This window comes from Triticum aestivum, chromosome 6D (genome assembly GCF_018294505.1).
Source record: "Triticum aestivum cultivar Chinese Spring chromosome 6D, IWGSC CS RefSeq v2.1, whole genome shotgun sequence".
In the NCBI taxonomy this organism is placed as follows: domain Eukaryota; kingdom Viridiplantae; phylum Streptophyta; class Magnoliopsida; order Poales; family Poaceae; genus Triticum; species Triticum aestivum.
In genome coordinates, this window is record NC_057811.1 from 180,052,562 (window position 1) to 180,072,859 (window position 20,298).

A 20,298-nucleotide genomic window follows, 5' to 3' on the forward strand; every position below is an offset into this window, starting at 1 on the left:
CATTTCAAAATATCATAAGTAAAGGAAAAGAACATCATAATTGAATTAAACTGCACAAAAGTTAACCTACGTCGGTTTGATCAATTTGCATGCAAAAAGTTAACTCCAAATTATATCATCGCTGGGCAGAAAATAATAAGGAATTAACGGGGTGATTCAAAAAAGTAAAACAACGTTGGTCTATATTACAAAAATGATCACATTAACCTCGTGTGTAATATCAATTTTCCAACATTAATAATACATCATTTATTGATATTACCATGAGATGAACATAAATATGCCATAAAAAACATTAATTCATAAAAGTTTTCTAAATAAAATTTCTCGTTGGTTCCATTTCATTCAGAAAACTAAAACCTATTTCCAGCATCATTTTTTCTAGCAATTTTTCTATTTTTGTAACAGTGCAAAACATTTTTGAGGATAATCATAATACGTAAAATGCACTGAATAAACAGAAAAATGCACAGAACTTTAATATTATAGCCCAACCCATGGTAGCCCGTTAAGTTATCAACCCAGCAGACAAAACATAAAAAAATGATAATTCTGCGTGCTAAGGCAACCTGGGTCGGAGCCCAGTTGCTAAAGCGGCCCGTTAGGCGGCCGAAGGCCCGACCGGAGCCGCGCGTCAGTCTCGTCTGTCGGATCGAGCCGACGACCATGATCGCTCAGTGCGGAGCAAAACCAGCGCCCATGGCTGGAAACCCTAGCCATTTCTCCCAATCCAGTCGGAGCAGCGATGGTGAGAGGGGCCGCGGCAGCGGCCAAATCTCGCCGGCCATGGCGGCGCGGCAGCTGCCCTCGCCGGCGCAGCATGCAGCGGACTTAGTCTCGCGCGCTCCCCCGACGAGCGTGGTTCCAGCGTCGCGACCATGGCGTCCAGTGCCGCGATGTCGGGGAGCATTTCGCTGGTGGTTGCCGGCGCAAACTTTGGCGGCAACGGCGACATGCAAGGCGCGTAGGCCAGCCGACGCACGCCCCCATCAGTGCAGGAGGGGCGGCTGCATCTTTCCGCTCGTCATCCCGAAGGACGACGACATTCCGACCATGGCGTGCACGCACGGCGGCGGCCGAGCGGACCCTGAAGGCCGGCGTCATAAGGTGAGCCCCAAATCCTCTTCTTTTCTTAAACTTCATGCATTAGGGCTCTGATTTGGGATTTCACAAATGGGAAAAAAATTCTAGGGTTCCACAATTGGGGATTCTTTAGAGTTGGGTTTGGCTGAATTGCCAAAAGTAGTTTTCTTTAATCTCGCCAATTCATCTTTCTCTAATTGCTAAACAGGAACTAAAACAATGCTAATTAACACATGATGCTTGCCAACTAGAGAATAAATAGAGCGGAATAAGGGATGAACATTATTGACTCTTGCATAAAGGTAAATACAGAAAAGTAAAAGATAGACCCTTTGCAAAGGGAAGCAGATGTTGTCATGCACTTTTTATTTTTGGATGTGTAAACTCGTAATGAAAAGGAATGTCACTTTATATTGACACTTATCATAGCAGCCTTTATTATGCAGTTCGTCGCTTTTATTTCTTTACCATCACAAGTCCATACAAAGCTTATTTTTTCCTTTCAATGAAAGATCATACATATTTAGGAGCAATTTTTATTGCTTTATGCATCGATGGCAACTTACTTGAAAAATCTTATTTAATCCATAGGTAGATATAGTGGACTCTCACGGCGGTTTAAGAGTTTTGGATGCACTTGAAGGATCTTATTCAATCCATAGGTAGATATAATGAACTCTCATGATAAAAGACTAGGTTTAAGGGTTTTGAATGTACAAGTAGTATATGTAGTTAGTGCAAATTTTGGGTAGCAAAATATTCTAAACAAGCACCACATCCACGACAAATATCTACCTATGTGAATGTAAGCAAGTGGTTGCTGAAAGCCTGAAACCGGTGGACCCAAAGGTCTTCGCCCCGCCTCTCGGGAGCCATGGCCAGGCGCTCGGCCGTCGCTCGCTTGGATCCCTCCGGTAGGTCACCCCCACACCCACTCGCGCCCCCCTTTCCCTTGGCCTACTAGCATTCGATCCTTTCCCCTCTGACCCGTTAGCCTTGGGTTTCGTCGGGCGCTGCGGTGTAGCCTGGCCATGGCGTCACCATAGGTCTGGGTTGGGGGTGGGGGAAGTGAGCGCATGGTTCCACTGGTGCAGAGGCCATGGTTCTGTGGTCTTCGGTTTCTATTTGTTCATGGGCAACTGGATTTATACGGTGTTACATTTTCTTCCACATTTAATCAGCTCTGCTAGCTCCTGCTTTGGCGACAATGGGCAATCCACTTTCATCATTCAACATGCCCCACTTTTCTTCCACAATATTTTGAGACCTTATGCATATCTCGTTTACATAACCAACAGTATGCACCAGAAGAAGTAATTAAACAACTTTGTTCAATTGGTTTGATTACGTCATAACTGCTAACTAAACAACTTTGTTCAATTGGTTTGATTACGTCATAACCGATAACTCTTCGCCGTGCTGTTGATTGTGGTGAGAAATTTTCTCAAGGACCTTGTGTGGTGACCTGGTGATCAATGAAAAATAGAGACAAAACATAGTTGAAAACTTGAGGCCGCTTTTACAACTTGTTATTTTTTGTATGTTACATACAAGCATTGCCTTGAGTTTCCTTTACACGCTCCTCTTCTCCTACATGCTAATAACCTCTTCTGGTTTTCCAAAAGTCCGAGACTATGTTGGCCTCTTCATCGCCTGCTGCAATGCAATCCATGTTCATATCATCTGAGTCCGGATATGAGCAGAGCAAAGGCAGCAGTGCCTTTTTTCCAAGGCTCGGAAGGCAGCTCTCCTGTCTGTCTGTATGTACATGCTTGACTTTCCAGATTACAACCATGGAAGATTCATTCTTATGGCGACGATACATCATCATTGTTGAAACTGTATGAAGTGGCGCTCGAGTAGCTCGTGTTGCTGACCTGGGCAGCTTCATACTCCTGTCCAAGAGTCCGCAGCCTGTTCAACTCTGGCAATATTTCTTTCCCTAGATCTGGTCGGTCCTTCTTCCGTAGCTCCGCACATTTCAAAGCCAGCTGCGTGAACGCCAGGGCCTCTTCCACTGGCCAGTCTGTCACCGTTGGGTCGAGTACCTCCTGGAAGGCTCCTTTCTCTATGGCATGCTCGACTTGGTGCTTGAGGCCCATGGGGGACCTGGCTGTGATGATCTGGAGCAGCAGGATGCCGAACGAGTATATGTCGGATTTGGTGGTCAGCATGCCTGTCTGCTGGTACTCAGGGTCGATGTAGCAGAATGTGCCGGCTGTGGACGTCATCCTGTACTGTGTGACTTCAGCTATGGACTGTGGCACCAGCCTCGCGAGGCCGACGTCGCTGATCTTGCTGACGAAGTTGTGGTCGAGGAGGATGTTGCCGGGCTTCAGGTCTCGGTGGACAAGTGGTTCTGGCTTCGCCTGGTGGAGGAAGAGAAGGCCGGTAGCGATGTCTGCGGCGATCCTGAAGCGGATGTTCCATGGGATTGGTTTGGTGTTGCCTCTTCTGCAGAGCCGGTCCTCTAGGCTTCCGTAGTCCATGTATTCGTACACCAGACAGCCATACTCCGGGCATGCTCCGAGCAACAGGACCATGTTTGGATGCCGCATGCTGCTAAGTATTTCAATCTGCAAAGCATTGATAAGCATGCAATACAGGTTGATCATGGCTTCATTTGCATAATGAAAATGCTGCTAAAGACTCAATAGCTAAATGAGGTCTCCTGAAACAAATAAAAGAAAACCTGCTTCCTGATGTTGAACATATTTATTGCCAGTAAAAGAGAAGGAATGCGCATGGTGTTTACATGGCTCTAGTAATATGTAAGTACTGAAAGCAGCCCTTAATAGACTGACAAATAATGAAGCTATAACTGAATAACTATGAAGGTCTTAGGATTTGCAATGCTGTATCGTATTTACCTCTTGCTGAAACTGTTTCCTCCCCTGTGATGCGTCTGGTCTTAGGATTTTAATAGCGACATTAGTATGATCCAATACAGCTTTATATACCGGTCCATATCCACCTTCGCCTATCTTGAGTGCCCTGTCAAACTTATGTGTGGCGACTTCTATATCATCAATGGAATACCTCCTGTACCGGAGATCCGTGTCCGATGCTCTCCTTCTCTCCTCGAACTCGCGCTTTGCCTTGCATTCTGCTCTCAGTCTCTTCTGCGCCTCGAGCTCTGCAATTTTTTGGGCAGCTTCTGCTGCCTCCAGCGCAGCTTTGCACTTTGTTTTCTCCATTTCAACAAGCGCAAGAGCTTCTTCTTCTGAACTCCGTAGTTCTTGGTACAATTTAGACTCTTCCACCTTCATCTGGGACAGCTGAGCCGCCTGCAGTTAGATTATTTATTTCATTATATCAAGAGAGTTTGGTCGGTTTAGGAACTGCTTGACATTATACTCAGGTCCATCTATTTACATGTAAACTGTACCTTCTGTTTGGCGTCAAGTGCTTCCTTACATGCGGAGTTATACATTTCCATTGTCTGCTTCAGCTCTAGTCTCAGTCGTCTCATCTCAGCTTCTACATCCTTCTGCATTCAAGCGAAGCAAAATATGAGAATTCAAGATCCAGTACCTAATAACTTCAAATCAATGTCCAGCTTGCAAAGTTTTGATCCACTGTAGCAACTTAATGGTTACAATGCTCTTACCCCGGCTGAACTTAGGCTTTCCAAGGATGCATATGATGATAGTTCTATAGATTCAGCGTAGTCCACAGAATTTAACTCCATGCTCATGGGAAAATCAACGTCATCTGAAAAGGAGCTGCGAGTCACGGAGGGCCTTGGTGGTGCAATGAAGTCGATGTAGTCGTCGAAATCCTTTTGAGGTGCTTGCCTTCCAGAGAGGAGATGCCTATCTTTTGTTGGGACCTTTGCGTAGCCAGATAACCGGTCTACTGATGTTCTACTTGTCCTCGGTGACGATGGGTTAGAAACCATTCTCCTTTCTCTTGATGGTCTATTATACAAAATGAGATATTGCTTACATTCACATTGCCTAGGTATTTAATTAAACTCATGGATGCTAACTGCTGAAGATAACCATAGTGACCAAATGACCATCTAACCGGTAAATGACAAGTTATTTTTTAACTGTATAAGTGAATTTCTGCTGACCATTTAGCTTCAGGAACATGCGATGTATTTATTGAAGTGCTATGTATCTTCACAAACTTACCTTGGGAATGCATCGGGTTCGATGTTTGGTTGGGAGTTTTGCTTCGGAGGGAGAATACTAAAGGGTGCCGGAGATTTGGCTGCCTTCACTTGGATTGCCTTCCCTTTATGTATTACATGCACTGTGCAATAATCAGGCGCCATCTTCATCAAGCATGTTGGCACATCAGGATTTCTAAATCTTCTGCATGGTGTAAAGTCCATGCCTGTGTTCAGTATAGGTATATATCAAAGGTATGTAATGGTGCATAATCATGGAGTATGGATGGGTAGGTACCTGATGAATGTGTTCCTAGTGGATGCTCCAACTACGATATCGGTGATGGCGTGACCAGTAGCATAATCAATTATTGCTTTGGAGATATCATTGCCATCCAAGATCACCTCATTTAGATGCATCTGCGATTTGCAGTGGCAGTATATGTCAGTATTACTTCTGTTATTTGATTCTATTTGCTTCGTCTTGTTATTATTACTATTTTCCCTGTCTTAGTACCAAAACCTTTTTATTTCACGAATCCTTGGTATGTATCAGCTATTATAGATGGTTCACTCTGATGTTTTTTTTAATGTCTGCTCTGCTATAGCGGTATGCCAATTTGGTCTAACATCTACAAGATGCGAGAAGGCAGTGTTCTAGTATTCAGGCACTCACCCCTTTACGAGCACAGTAGCCTCTGTATGAGATAAACAGTTGTGACATCTCTGCATCTGTGTCAACTCCGCGGCCTGCTTCCCCTGTAATGTGGCCATAGCAAAATAAGTAGAGTAAGTGTTGGAAAGTTAAACCATGTTAAATAGGAGAATAAAACCTTTACTAGTCGCCTTATGTAATCAATAGCCGCGGGGACTAGTGAATATGCACAAGTGTTAAAACTATGCAGTAAGTCAAATTCGTTTTGGAACAACGCAATCTGCATCATCCTACAAAATCGCTGTAAATCGTGATTGTGTAGTATTCTCTGTTCATCACATGATGACATTATGCAAATAACATTGTCACAGAATAACGCAAATCTTGGAAATTGGACATTTCGTTTGTCATCTATGAAGTTATTGCTACCTCATCGCCAAACCTCTAATTTCAGGTAAATCAGTCTGCTGTGATGGTGAACGGGTTACAAAAATACGGGTGGAAACTGAAGACCCTAGCGATCATAACTTCAGTCAGCCTGATTTTGACGGCGTTCAGATGTAGGAAAAGGTCGCTTCTGATTTTCATTTCCTTTTTCATGCAGATACCTCTTACCATAAAGAGCGAGAAGTGTACCAACCGGTCTGGGTACTTTGGTTGATCCTGACATGGACCAACTGGAGGGTGCTCCCCCTGGCCATGAGCCGATCCACCGCCCATTTCGCCGCTTGCTGGCTGTTCTTGTCCCGGTCGACGGCCACGATGGTTGAGATGTCCTTCCCGGCCTCGGGCTCCCCGCTGTGTGACGCTGTGGAGAATGCCGAGAGGTACATTTCTCAGCTCTCCGACCAGCCAACGAAGCGACCGATGGGAGGGAGAGAGAGACAAAAGGGGAATTTTGTCCCTCCTCCTCCCCCTTTGCTTATCTCTCCTGCCCTGCCTGGCCGGGGTGTCCTCGTCCCTTGCTGTCGTGGCCGAACCCGGCCGAAACCGCGATGTTGTTTTAGGGAGCTTGTGTTTGTTTTTGCCAAGTTTGGATGCAGTGTGGTCGTGAGGATTTTCTTAATTTTCTGTGGCTCCTGTTTCCCCGCTTCTTAAGCAAGGGGTGTAGACGGGCGGACCACCTGTTCAATGCCACCTTTTTGCTTGTTTCTAAGAATAGCAGGTGACAGACAGGGGTGTTGCTGAATTTCCTTTCTGAATCTCGTGTGCAAATTTTGCTAGTATAACAAATCTGCAGCCCTGTTTTGGTTTGGGTTTAATTAATTCCATGAGACCCAGCTCCCTGTCCCCGGAGTACAAGCTTCGCATCTGCCTGACCGAATTTCTAGCATCTGTTCGGTCCAACGAGATGCCTCTAGTCTGGGTCCCTGCAGCACCATCAGCCTGATTGGTCTGCGTGCTGCAAGGCTAACTGAGCTCCCGTCATTGCACCATGAACTTCTGTTTCCAACAGCCTTTTCTCCCTCCCTCGCCGCAGCGCAGCCTTGACCGTGACAAGAACAGCCAGCAGGCGGCGAAATGGGCGATAAGAACAGCCAGCAGCCAGCAGGCGGTCAAAAAAGTGTAGCACCAATAAATCCAGGGGGTAATATTTGTAAAATAGCTGAATTGAGTCCAATATTGGTTATGGAACCAAGTACCAAGCTCCAGTGTGAAGTACGAATAATTTTTTTTTGAGGGTTAAAGCATAGCTTTGTTACGGGAACAAGTTAGGCATTTCGCCCAATACAACTGTGGCCACGGAGGGTGGTACATGAACTTCCCACATCCTGGGAACATTCACATCACACTCGTAGCCCAGCTTTGCAAGCTCGTGAGCTGCATAATCTGCCTCCCGCCTACATGCAGTAACGTCACACTTCGAGAACTAGAGTCTCATTTGAACCTTCAAATCATCAATTGCCATTGCATACTGGAATAGTCAGGTTCGTAACGACACAAGGCCATTTGCAGAAGCTGGGAGTCTGTTTCAATGCATATGCGGAGAGCCCCCAGCTGGGTTGCCAAGTCCACCGCGCAGACGGCTGCCTGTAGCTCAGCTGCAAATGCATCATGAAAATGCTCATATTTCCCTGCCATGCAAGCGACCACATCACCCGTGGGATCACGGACCACAACACCCCATGTATAAGCTCCATCAATATTCAGTTTCAGCATGTCCACATCTGGAGGTTTCCATGTCTGCATCTCTTATGGGCTCTGGGGAATTTGCCTACCGATCACATCCCAGAACTCCATGGTAGCTACCCTTGTTCGGTGTCTCCGAAGTTTTTTTTTTTGAGAATCACCGGGGGAGGAGTTTCTCCACCTGAATATATTACTCAAAGTGGCTAAAATGCCAGAGGAGTGATCCTGTTTATAAGGAAAACCGGATCGAAAACCTGAACAAATTGACCCGTTTATAAAAAAAAACCGGGCCGAAAACCGTACAAGGCACGGCCAAGCTAGGAGGCATAAGACCATCACCACGAGAGATGCAAGTAGATGTGGGGTGTCGTCGGGAGATAACAATACCAGGACTTTGCAAACAGCCGAACGCATCGGCGAGCATACCAGCCTCCATGGCACAACTGAGGAGCATCCACAATCAACGAGTGTCATCCCAGACACGAACCTTGATTGGGGCTCCGCCACAGGAAATCGGAACGATTAGCAAGTTTGAAAGGCATCTTGCGCCAACCTTGAGCAAAGATGAGCCGAGACAACACCAAGAGCACGAAGCTCACCGCAACACAATGGCAACCATGAAAGGATCTTGAGCAACCATTACCAACCTGAGCTGCACGAGAACACCACCACCATAGACGAAGAGCTCCAATCAACCGAGACCATCCATGGTGCCTCAAAGTTATTGGTGCAGCCGAAGGGCAATGAGTGACCGAGTCCACACCCGGACGAAGAGTCACACGCAGCCGAGGCTACAACACAACAGCGGCACCGCCGGCGAAGCCGAAGGGCATCAAGGAGCCGAGTCTACACCCCGATCGCTTCACCGTGCACACCAGCGCAAGCCGGCCGCGCCACCACCACTCCACCACCACATCACACACCACCGTCGACCCCAGTCGGCCGCACAAACACACCACTAGACAGCCAAAGTACCACCGCCGAACCCCAAAGAACACCACCAAACAGCCACCGTCGACCCCAAGCGGCCGCACCACCACCACCACCATCTCCGCAACGAGCAACACACGCACAACAACCATGCAAACCCCAAGATGATGCCTTCAAGAAGGGTTGCGCCGCCATCATCCGTACCAGGAGAACCTGGACTAGGGGTTTCCCCTGGGGAGCCGGCAAAGAGGGTAAAACAACATGACAAGGATGTCTCCAAGAAGATTAGCGGCGCCCACAGGTGTCGCCATCGCCGGCTCCAGATGGAGCAAGGCTTTCGCCACAGTTGATCTGACAACCTCTCGACGGACCGGTTGAGTGACAAGGGTTGCTCACCTGCACCACCATGAAGGGCCATTGCAGCGCCGTCACCACCGCACATAGCCAGATCTAGACCACTGCATCGAGTCCATCCATTGACGAGGAAGCACCACGAGCCGCCGCAGCCAACCACACCTCACGGCAACCACTAACGGCCAAACTTCAGCACTAGACGACAGATCCACCAGGGGTCGTCCGGACGCAGGGCCATCGGACGCAGCGCGAGCCGCCGTGCCTTGCCGAGCACCATGCCGACAAAGAGCAGAGGAACGCTGCCGAGGCCAAGAACCACCATGGTTCCGAGCTGCAGCGATACATCAATCGCGCTGAGACGCACCACGTGCACCACTGCGTGCCTGCCGGAGACCAGATCCGATGCACATAAGGCAAGAAGCCGCCCTTCCACGCCCAACCCTCCATCTGCTGCACACAGCCTATGTAACATCCCAAAATTCTAAATTTTGGAATGTTATATTAAATAGATAGATTTGATTGTTTGCTTGTTTGTGGTGATTGATTGACTGAAAGTGAGTGAAATTTGAAACTTTTTGAAAGTTAAATGAGAGGGAATAAAATGACTTTCCCAAACTTTCATTTTTGCATTTATGATCTCCGTGAATTCAAATACTTTTCATCACAAAACCCTAGAGAGAAGATGACATGACTTCTTCCATTTATTTAAATGAAAAGGGTTTTTGAAAACATTTGAATTTCATTTGAAAATATTTCAAATTCAGAACTTTAAGCAACTCAATGATTTTCATGAGAGAAGATAAAATGACTTCTTCAAAACATATGAAATATGAGTTGGAAGTTAAAAGGATCAAATTCAAAGTCCTTTTGAAATTATTTTCAATTCGGAGTTATTTGGGTTTTATTCAAATTATTTTTCTCCAAAAATAAAATATACAGAAAATAGGGTAACATGATTCCCTATAATAGAAAATTGGAGAGAAATAAAATTGAAATCATTTTTGTATTTTTAAAAATGATTTTTATTGGATTTTAGTAGGGCAGTAGCACTCTTTGAATTATTTGAATTTTTCTCGATTTTATTTGACTTTACAAAAATGTTCAGCTTGTAGGAAATCTTTTTCTGAAAATTTTGATATATAATATGCCTATGTTATAACTTATTTTATTTGCATTTATTTTATTTCTGCTGTCTGCAAAATTATTTTAAAAAAACTCCCTTCCGCCGAACTGGGCCGGCCCAGCTCCTCAGCCAGGCCCAGCCTAGCTCGCTCGTCGCCCCGTCCTCGAGCGGACTCCGCTCGGGAGTCCGGCCGGCGCACGCCATCGCCGCCGTGGCCGACTCGGTCGCCGCCCGCGCCTTGCCCCTTCTGCAAGTCGCCGCCTCTCCCCTCCCTCCTATAAATCCGGAGCCCCGGGCCCCGCCTCCTTTCCTCCCCTCACGCCGCATCTCGCCGGAGCCCCGGGCATCTCGCTGTTGCCCCGCCTCGCCGCAGCTGCCGCTTGCCCCGCCAGATCTCGCCGGAGCCCCGCCACCGCCGCCAACCGTCGTCGCCGGTCGTCGGTTTTTCTCACCGAACCACCGAACCGGCCAAACCGGTATAACCCCGATCGGTTTCCTGGTTTTTCTCGGTTTTGTTTCAAAAACCCGGTTTAGTATTTTTAGTTAGATCTATTCAATGAACGTTCTCTGTTCTGAACTAGTTAGCGAACGTCCGTTCTTTAGGTTTTTTTCTTTTATTTTTATTTTCTGTTGAGGGACCTATTTGTAGTATTTCTTTTACAGTTTAGTCCCTCTGATTCAAACTAGCACAACTTTTACACCGTCTGTCCAAATTCAACGAAACCAACGCCCACTTCTTCGTTATGATCCCCTCTATCCAGATAATCAACTCAAACCTGTTTTTGAAATTTTTAATATTTGAATTCAAATAGATTTGTATTTAAACTTCATTTGATCGTAACTTGAGTTTTATAACTCTGATTTAGTTGATTTTTTTTGCAAAATCGAAGCTCTTGACCTAAACTTTCTGATAAGGCCAAATTCACATAATTTTGGTATTTTTAGAAATTGTTTTATGTTGCAAGAGTTATTTGCTTGGTTCTGATGTTTTCCGACTCGTCTTCTTCGATCTTTCTGATCTTTTGAGTGATTGCTTATGTGTGGTTACTATTGCTTGCTTACGATAGATTGACCGGAGTGTGACGAGTAGAACTATCAAGAGTGTTGAGTGCGAATCATCTTAATCAACAGTACAGGCAAGTTCACACTTTGACCATATCCCCTTTACTACCCAGTTTTTATGCATTAGTTTCAACCCCTCAAACATTGCATGGTTAGGAATTGATAACATGTGGGTTTTGGGAAGTAGTTGATGAGGTAGGAACCTATTGCCCTGCATTCAAACCTTGGGAGTTACTTTTACGTTATGCTTATATTGCCATGCTATGCTCGTAGACGTGGATTGGGTTTGAGTGAATCCATGACAGGTGTGAGTTTTGTTAATTAATGGTTAACTTAAGGTGGCAACTTTAATACACATCTGGGTGGATTGAGGCACCTGGGGAATCCAGTGATTGCATGTATTTTTGGAAATCCCGGGGTACCGTGTGATTCTCCTATGGACTTCCACCCAGGCTCAAAGGGATCATAAGATTATTCATGCTGGAAACTTCCGTGTGCAGCCACATGCCATTATGGGCTCTGGCATAGTTGAGTAAGTTGTGGGAAACCTTTCCATGATGGGCTAGCAGATGTAGGGGATTGTAGGTGTACAGGCCTATCTATCGGTTAAGGGGACCTCTTCGGAAAGACTGTGTCTCGGTCATCCGTTTCTCAAACATCATGTAGTGCGAGAAATCCAACGGAGGAGATCGAGTCTTGTGGGAAAAGTGCACAAACCTCTGCAGAGTGTACAAACTAATCATGGTTAGCCGTGTCCCCGGTTATGGACATCTTGAGTATCTGGTTCTTGGATTATCATATTGATCTCATCATGTTAGTTAAATAATTTGGTGGGTTGTTAACTTTTAATTGGGATTGAGATGGGGTTTACCATTCTCAATGTTTTCAACAAACTTTGTAGTTAAATAAAATGTATTCCTTTGCAGTAGGGAAAAATTGGCTTTCCGCAAAAACAATATAACTATAGAGCTTTTCCACCAGCCATATATGCATGTAGTGATAGCTATTATTCATCATTATCCTATGGTGTGAATTTGCCAGTACATTCAATGTACTGACCCTTTGTGGCTGCAATGTCTCATGTTGCAGGATTCTTACGACGAGTAAGTGATACGTTAGGGTTATGATTTCTATACTCAAATTTGCCGTTGGTGTTGATGGGAATCCACAACCTTGTTACTTCCGCTATTTGGATTGAGGTAATAGTATTTACGTTATTTTATACATGTGATTTACCTCTGTTATAAATCCTCGAGTACTGTGTGTGTCAGCATACCGATCCAAGGATGACACTTAAGCACAGAGACTTGACCGCCTGAGGTCGAGTCGCTACAAGATGGTATCAGAGCACATGTTGACTGTAGGACGTGACCCCTAGAAACTGGCAAGCCCATAGGAAATATTTTCTCTACAAACTCCGTTTTCAAAAAGATCTTTTACCTGTCTTCTCTTGTAAGCTTATTCAAATATTCCCTTTTAGTGAGACCATACCCCTTTCCCCATTTGACCATGAAGATTCGACTGATGAGACCACTCCAAGAAGGACAAGATATTGAACAACTAAGACCACTTCGAAATGAAGAGGATTTTACCGTGCATTAGAATAATGAAAAGTACAACGGTTGGAGACTCCGAAGACTAGGAGAATTTGAAGGCTCTGAAGAATTTCCAGATTTGTATGACCTAGGAAGGCTACCCTTATGGAACTTGGCAGACTATGGAAGCTGTCAATATCCGAGATCAAGGTGTGTTGGAAAAGACCGGGACATGAAGTATTAGAACTCAAAGTTTTGTCAAGAAAACCCTAAGGCAGGAGATATAAACTATGGAATGATAGCTCATGGCAATGACAAGGGCAGAAACACGGCTATCAATGATGTTATCGCCCGCTTATGCTATTGTCACCGTGCTGAGTTAAGCATGCATTTCTTCGATAGAATTGGATGACAAGAAGGCTGATGGAACACCTATCAGCAAGATGAAGTTTTAACCTTAGCTGGTGTATCGCCAGGATCTGGAGTGTTACATCAAGAAGTTAAGATGGACCTGCAGGAAGCAGTATTTGATAAGGAAGCATTTCGTGAAGAACTCAGGACCCAGAAGCTGAAAGTAGCCAAGCTAGAGGAGCAAAACTTTGATGGGATTCCACAACCTTGTTACTTCCGCTATTTGGATTGAGGTAATAATATTTACGTTATTTTATACATGTGATTTACCTATGTTATAAATCCTCGAGTACTGTGTGTGTCAGCATACCGATCCAGGGATGACACTTAAGCACAGAGACTTGACTGTCTGAGGTCGAGTCGCTACAGCCTAAGCTCCCAGCAGCGAGGCGCCACCTCGCTGCTGAGCAGTAGCCACCACCGCGCCTCGAGGCGCCAGAATGGAGGCGCCGCGTCTGGATACCAGACCCATCTGGTCGGAGAGAACCAAGGCCAACCCCGGCCGCGCGCAGCAAGACCCAGCAGCCACCAGGCCCGCGGCGGCGCCCGTGGCAGGCCGCACGCACGGATCCAGGCGCGCCGGCTAGATCCGCCGACGGGACGCAGCTACCACTCCCGCACCATCCACCACGGGACGTGAAGACGCGCGGATCCGGCGCATCCGCGTCGGCCGCCGTCGGCCACGCATCCAGCTAGGCCGCAGCCCGCGCTTCCCCGCCGCCGCGAACGACACATCTTGTCTCGCGCCCATCGGGCGCCCCAGCGTCCACCGCGGGTCTCCCCACGCCACCTTCGAAGACGGGGGGCCGCCGCCACTGCGGCCAAGCCAGCGGCAGCGGCGGAGAGGAGGGTACCGACGGGTGGGAGACCGGCGGCTGCGGTGTTGTCTCCCCCGAGTCGCCCGGTGGGAGCGACGCGGGGGTCAGTCCCTCATCCACTTCCCACGTCCGGTGTGTCCGAAGTGAATGGAAACTTTTGTCTATTGATCCGTTGAGATTACTGTGCGAGAGCGGAAACGTCTTACGCTATCGTGGGCGACGTGTTGCATGTTATATAGGAGGCGTGCGAGACCTGATACGCATACAATGTTGTTGGAGATTACAATCTTGGAGGAGAAGAAATACAGGAGATAAGGAGCTGGTTACAACTGAATATGAGATAAATGCATGCGCCTACCTATCTCTATCTATCTACTAACAACAAGAGAATATCTCCTATATGACCAGATACATTGTATGTTTAACACCCTCCTTTAATCACAACTTGGTCAAGTTGAGATTATGCTTGAAATCTTCAAAGCTTCTTACAGGTAAGGCCTTTGTGCATCCATTTGCAACTTGATCTCTGGAATGCACAAACCGGATGTCAAGTTTCTTCTGAGCAACTCTCTCTGACAAAATGGAAATCAATCTCTATATGCTTTGTTCTGGCATGAAAGACTGGATTTGCAGAAAGATAGGTGGCTCCAAGATTATCACACCACATGCATGGGGCTTGTGTGGTTTTCACACCAAGCTCCTTCAGCATGGATTGAACCAATATAATCTTTGCTGTAGCATTTGCTAATGCTTTATATTCTATCTCTGTACTTGACCTAGAGACAGTAGCCTATTTTCGTGCACACCATGAGATTAAGTTAGGTCCAAAAAATACTGCGAACCCACCAGTTGACCTTCTGTCATCCAGGCATCCTGCCCAGTCAGAGTCTGAGAAAGCACTGACAAGAGTAGAGGCTGAGTTGCTAAAATTTAGACCAATGCTCAATGTGTTTTTGAAGTATCTGACTATACGTTTGGCAGCTGTCAAGTGAACAGTAGTAGGTGCATGCAAGAACTGACATACTTTGTTAACAGCAAATGAGATGTCAGGCCTAGTGAGAGTGAGATACTGCAATGCTCCTACTAAACTTCTGTATCTTGTACTTCCCTCTTGATCCAAGAGTGTTCCTTCTGTAAGGGATAATTTTTCTGAACTGGATAAAGGAGTAGGTGAGGGTTAACAACCTTGTAGACTAGCCTTTTTAACCAGGTCAGTTGCATATTTTTCCTGAGAAAGATGAAGCCCACCCTTGTGTCTCTTCACCTCAATTCCAAGGAAGAAATGCAAGTTTCCAAGATCCTTCAACGCAAAATCTGCACCCAAGTCCTTTAACAACCCCGTGATTGCTTCATCAGACGAGCTTGTCACAATAATATCATCAACATATATGAGAACAAATATGCATGTGTTGGACTTGTTGTAAATAAACAATGAGGTGTCAGACTTAGATGGAATAAAGCCAAGTGCCTGCATCTTATGACAGAGACGAGAATACCACACCCTTCGAGCTTGCTTTAGTCCATACAGTGCTTTGTCAAGTTTGCAAACATAAGAGGGAGCACTTTTGCTTTCAAACCCAGAAGGTTGTTTCATGTACACTTCCTCTTCCAGAACACCATGAAGAAACGCGTTCTGTACATCTAATTGCCTCAAACTCCAGCCTCTGGAAACAGCAATAGAAAGAACAAGACGGATGGTAGCAGCTTTAACAACTGGACTAAAGGTATCCTCATAGTCTATACCATACCGTTGCTTGAAGCCTTTTGCAACGAGTCTAGCCTTATAACGATCAATAGTTCCATCAGATTTTCTCGTAATTCTGAACACCCACTTGCAATCGATAAGGTTTTTACCTTGCTGTGGAGGAACCAAGTGCCATGTCTTGTTTTTCTCTAGAGCTTTGTATTCTTCACACATTGCCCTTTTGCATTTTTCATCACCAATGGCCTCTTCAAGAGTGCTGGGCTCGCCTAGTTCACCTGTAGAGCAAACTAGCCCATACTTGGTTATATTTTTGTAATTTAAAGGTTGAATTACCCCTTGTTGCAGCCTTGTGCGACGTTGAGGTGGAGGAGAGTTCGTAGCCGTAGAAGATCCCGTAGCCCTTTCTGGGACAGATCAGCGACGGAATCCGAGGCGGATCCGCCTGCAGCAGCCGGTTCAGGGCGATCCTAATCTTCTGTGGCAGTGGGCCAAGGCGCTGGTGAGAGTGGAGCCGCAAAAGATCCAGGGCGGTTGGCAAAAGATCCAGGCCCACTGGAGTCAGGGGCTGTCTCGACGTCCGCCTGGCGAACGGCGGGACGCCGCTTGTAGCACACGAGCTGGGCCGCGAAGCGCGTGCGTCCCTGGCCATTCTCGAGCTGCCGCGTGGCAGCCGGTGATTGATGCGGGCCGGAGGGCGCGCCTCGCCCGGTCGGAGGTGGCCGTGTGTCGAGCGGCGGGTCGGAGGCGCGCGTGCGGCCAACCGCAGCTGGCGCGTCTGGTCGATCTGCCGCGGATCCGCAGCTATCACCTGGCGCTGATCCCGAAGACGATTGCCCGGGCCTCTGCGACAGAAATCCCGAGGAGGATATGTTCCCCACGCCGCGGGACACGCGATATGACTCGCCCGGAACGATTTCTTCACCAGTTTCTTCACCATTTTCACTGTGTTGCTCGCCTGGCTCCCCTGTAACATCAGCAGAAGACTCATGCACACTGTTTAGAGGGTTAGCCAACATATGATCATCACAATTGTTAATGCCCCCTTGATCATAGCTAAGGAGATTAGGAGGTAGCAAAAGGATTTCTTTCTGAAGTAGGGCACCAGCATTGGGATGAAGATCTGAGAAAGGAAACTTGGTTTCATCAAAAACGATGTCTCGTGAGATATAAACATGACCCGTGGAGATGTCAAGGCACTTTACACCCTTGTGTTATGCGCTATATCCAAGAAAAGCACATTGCTTAGAGCGAAACATTAGTTTGCGCTTGTTGTAGGGACGTAGGTTTGGCCAGCATGCACAGCCGAAGACACGAAGTGTAGTGTAGTCCGGTTTTGTGTGAAGGAGGCGTTCTACTGGAGTTTCATTATTTATGACACGGCTAGGAAGCATGTTGATAATGTGGACAGCAGTAAGAAATGCTTCGTCCCAAAATTTGAGGGGCATGGAGGCATGTGCTAAAAGAGCGAGGCCAACCTCGACAATGTGGCGATGCTTGCGTTCAGCGGAGCCATTTTGTTGGTGAGCGTGGGGGCATGACACAAGATGTGAGACGCCAAGAGTTTGGAAGAAGGAGTCCAATTTTTCAACAAAAGAAAAAGAAGCATGTCCTAATCGATCGTGCCACCGTGTTGACGAAAGTTTGACAACACCAAAAGCTCGTTTATTGCATCTTGTGTGCTCCGGAATCAATTGGTAGAGCCCTCGAACACATCTACCTCGATAGAGGATTCTCCTCATTGCCTGATACTTGATAAAAAAGAAATAGGGATGAAATTCGAGGAAAACATTATTATCAAGAGCAATTCTATGAACAGAGAGAAGACTTTTGTTGGCACTAGGAACATGCAAGATTTTCCTAAGATGAATTTTATGACTAGGGGTATTAAAAATTGAGTGACCAATGTGGTTTATCCTCATACCTTCACCACTAGCCGTGTGAATTTGATCCTTGCCGTATTTCTCCTTCATAGTCACCTTTTAAAGTTCATTGGTGATGTGGTTAGTGGCACCACTGTGGACATACCAGTTGGTGTCGATCCCATAGGCACCATCCGCAGCAGCAACAACTTTTTCTTCATCTTGAGAGGAGTCGTCATCTTCCTCATACCTGTACCAGCAGTCCCTGACCGTGTGCCCTGGCTTGCCACATATCTGGCAGTGAGGTGCATCTGGACGTGCTCTGGTGGAGCCGCCGCGGCGACCCCTATTGCTGGTGTAGGAGGGTCGGCCACCGTCGCGGTTGCTGTTGCCACCGTTTCCCCCGCCGGAATTCTTGCCCCTGGGACGCGGCGATCCGCGCTGACGAGAGGAGCCGCCGCCGCAGCCGTGGAAAGCAACGTTGGCCGACGACTTGAACCCGCCCGTGGACTTGAAGAGCGCCACGCACTGGTCGAAGTTACTCATCATGGAGAAGAGTTCGTCGATGGAGACCGGCGTGATGCGGGCGTCGAGGGCAGACACCAGGGGCTGGTAGTCCATGTCCAGTGCATGGAGGATGTAGGAGACGAGCTCGTCATCCTGAAGAGGCTTGCCGGCCGCGGCGAGTTCGTCCGCCAGACCGCGCATGTGGGCGAAGAAGGTGGCGACGGACTGAGTCCCCTTCTGCGTGTTGATGAGAGCCGTGCGGATGTTATTCACCCGGCTCAGAGATTGGGACGAGAACATCCCCGGCAAGGCTGCCCAGAGCGCGTGCAACGTGGTGATCGTGGTCACCTACACGAGCACTTCTTTTGACAGGTTATTCAGCAAGTAACCTAGTACCTGCTGGTCCTCCCGAACCCAGATGGGGTGGAGAGGGTTGGGCGCCGACGATTCTTTCCCGTCCTTATCCTTGCTGACAAGGAGGCGAGCCGGTTCTGATGTGGTGCCATCGGCATAGCCGAAGACATCAGCACCCCGCAGCTGTGGCATGATCTGGGCGCGCCACAAGACGTAGTTGGTGCGGGTGAGTTTCTCCGTGACCTGCTGGTTGAGGTTTGGGTGGGAGGAACCGGAGGAAGACATGGCTAGGGCACTAATGGAGATGAGCTAGATTAGATGTTTGGAGGAGGAAGGCTCTGTATACCATGTGCGAGAGCGGAAACGTCTTACCCTATCGTGGGCGACGTGTTGCATGTTATATAGGAGGCGTGCGAGACCTGATACGCATACAATGTTGTTGGAGATTACAATCTCGGAGGAGAAGAAATACAGGAGATAAGGAGCTGGTTACAACCGTACATGAGATAAATACATGCGCCTACCTATCTCTATCTATCTCCTAACAACAAGAGAATATCTCCTATATGACCAGATACATTGTATGTTTAACAATTACAATATATACGCGCTGGAGAGACGCGACGATCCATGAGGGATGCATCGGTTCCAGGCAGAGAGGAGAGAGAGGCGGCGGTTGCGGGAGCAAGCGCACGACCGTTCATGCAAGGGGTGATTTTTTCCCTAATTACATAATTAATTTTTAACACTCCCCTAATCCACGTTGACCATGTAGAATCATCTTCATGATTGTCCGAAAAGTTCTATCATCTCAAAAAGATTCCTCCTCCAAAAGTTCTTCATAATTTTTTTGATGAGATCCTGAAACATATAAACTCACAAAGAGATAGCATAATGTGATGTCTTTAAACAAGGATATCTCAAGAAGAGACTCCCCCTGACACCTGCAAGTCCCTAAGTCGTCGCATACCAATTCCATAAACATATTTCTGGAATGTAGAATTTGGTAGAGACTTGGTAAATAAATCAGCAAGGTTGTCGCATGATTTGACTTGCAAGATGTTTATTTCCTCGCTTTGCTGAAGATCATGGGGAAAACCCGCTTAGGAGGAATATGCTTAGTGATATTACTCTTGATGTATCATGTTTGCATTTATGCAACACAGGACGCATTATCTTCGTAGATAATGGTTGGTCATTTTATCGAACCAATTCCACATGACTGTTGTATGTTGTTTATCATTCTGCGAAGCCATACACATTCGCATGTTGCTTCAGATAATGAAATTATTTCAGAATGACTGGTAGATGTTGCCACCAGAGTCTGTTTGAAGACTTCTATGATATAGTTGTGCTACCATGTAGGAATACGAAACCGGTCTGTGATCTTGCATTATGGGATCAGACAAATAGCCGACATCTGCATATCCAATCATATGAGAGTCCTGATTTCTCTAGAACTGAAAAATAGGCCAAGACTCTTTGTGCCTTGGAAATATCGAAAGATATTCTTCACTCCAGACCAATTACGTTTGGTGGGAGTTGCGCTATGTCTAGCAAGTAGATTCACTGCAAATGCAATATCAGGTCTTGTGCAATTTGCAAGATAGATAAGCGCTCCAACAGCACCTAGGTATGGAACTTTAGGTCCCAAC

General features: G+C 46.8%; 2 protein-coding genes across 5 annotated transcripts; one reads left to right on the plus strand and one right to left on the minus strand.

The window, feature by feature from the left end:
* The first annotated feature begins 633 nt into the window (after nt 1-633).
* LOC123144388 (uncharacterized) lies at nt 634-7,505 on the plus strand. 4 transcript variants are annotated; one of them, XM_044563508.1, is made up of 3 exons: nt 634-1,107; nt 6,227-6,309; nt 6,460-7,505. In XM_044563508.1, the coding sequence occupies exons 1-3, from the start codon at nt 667-669 to the stop codon at nt 6,473-6,475; spliced, it is 540 nt and encodes a 179-aa protein (XP_044419443.1). In that variant the 5' UTR covers nt 634-666; the 3' UTR covers nt 6,476-7,505. The 4 variants fall into 4 exon arrangements, with proteins under 4 accessions (XP_044419443.1, XP_044419444.1, XP_044419442.1 ...); XM_044563509.1 differs by lacking the exon at nt 6,227-6,309 and adding an exon at nt 6,310-6,353; XM_044563507.1 differs by lacking the exon at nt 6,227-6,309 and having other exon boundaries at nt 6,310-7,505.
* Nucleotides 2,731-6,688, minus strand: LOC123144390 (U-box domain-containing protein 51). Its single transcript, XM_044563511.1, has 8 exons — nt 6,496-6,688; nt 5,877-5,959; nt 5,499-5,620; nt 5,223-5,405; nt 4,694-5,003; nt 4,472-4,573; nt 3,954-4,370; nt 2,731-3,659 (listed from the first exon to the last, which is right to left on the minus strand). Exons 1-8 carry the CDS (start codon nt 6,686-6,688, stop codon nt 2,892-2,894), a joined length of 2,178 nt encoding a protein of 725 aa, XP_044419446.1. The 3' UTR covers nt 2,731-2,891.
* Nucleotides 7,506-20,298: the final 12,793 nt, after the last annotated feature.

Coding starts and splice junctions, on each gene's coding strand:
- LOC123144388 (XM_044563507.1), top strand. CDS start 667: ATGATCGCTCAGTGCGGAGCAAAACCAGCGCCCATGGCTGGAAACCCT. Junction 1,108..6,309: donor CTGAAGGCCGGCGTCATAAG/GTGAGCCCCAAA, acceptor CTCTAATTTCAG/GTAAATCAGTCTGCTGTGAT.
- LOC123144390 (XM_044563511.1), bottom strand. CDS start 6,688: ATGTACCTCTCGGCATTCTCCACAGCGTCACACAGCGGGGAGCCCGAG. Junction 5,960..6,495: donor CAACCAAAGTACCCAGACCG/GTTGGTACACTT, acceptor GCCACATTACAG/GGGAAGCAGGCCGCGGAGTT. Junction 4,371..4,471: donor CACTTGACGCCAAACAGAAG/GTACAGTTTACA, acceptor ATCTAACTGCAG/GCGGCTCAGCTGTCCCAGAT.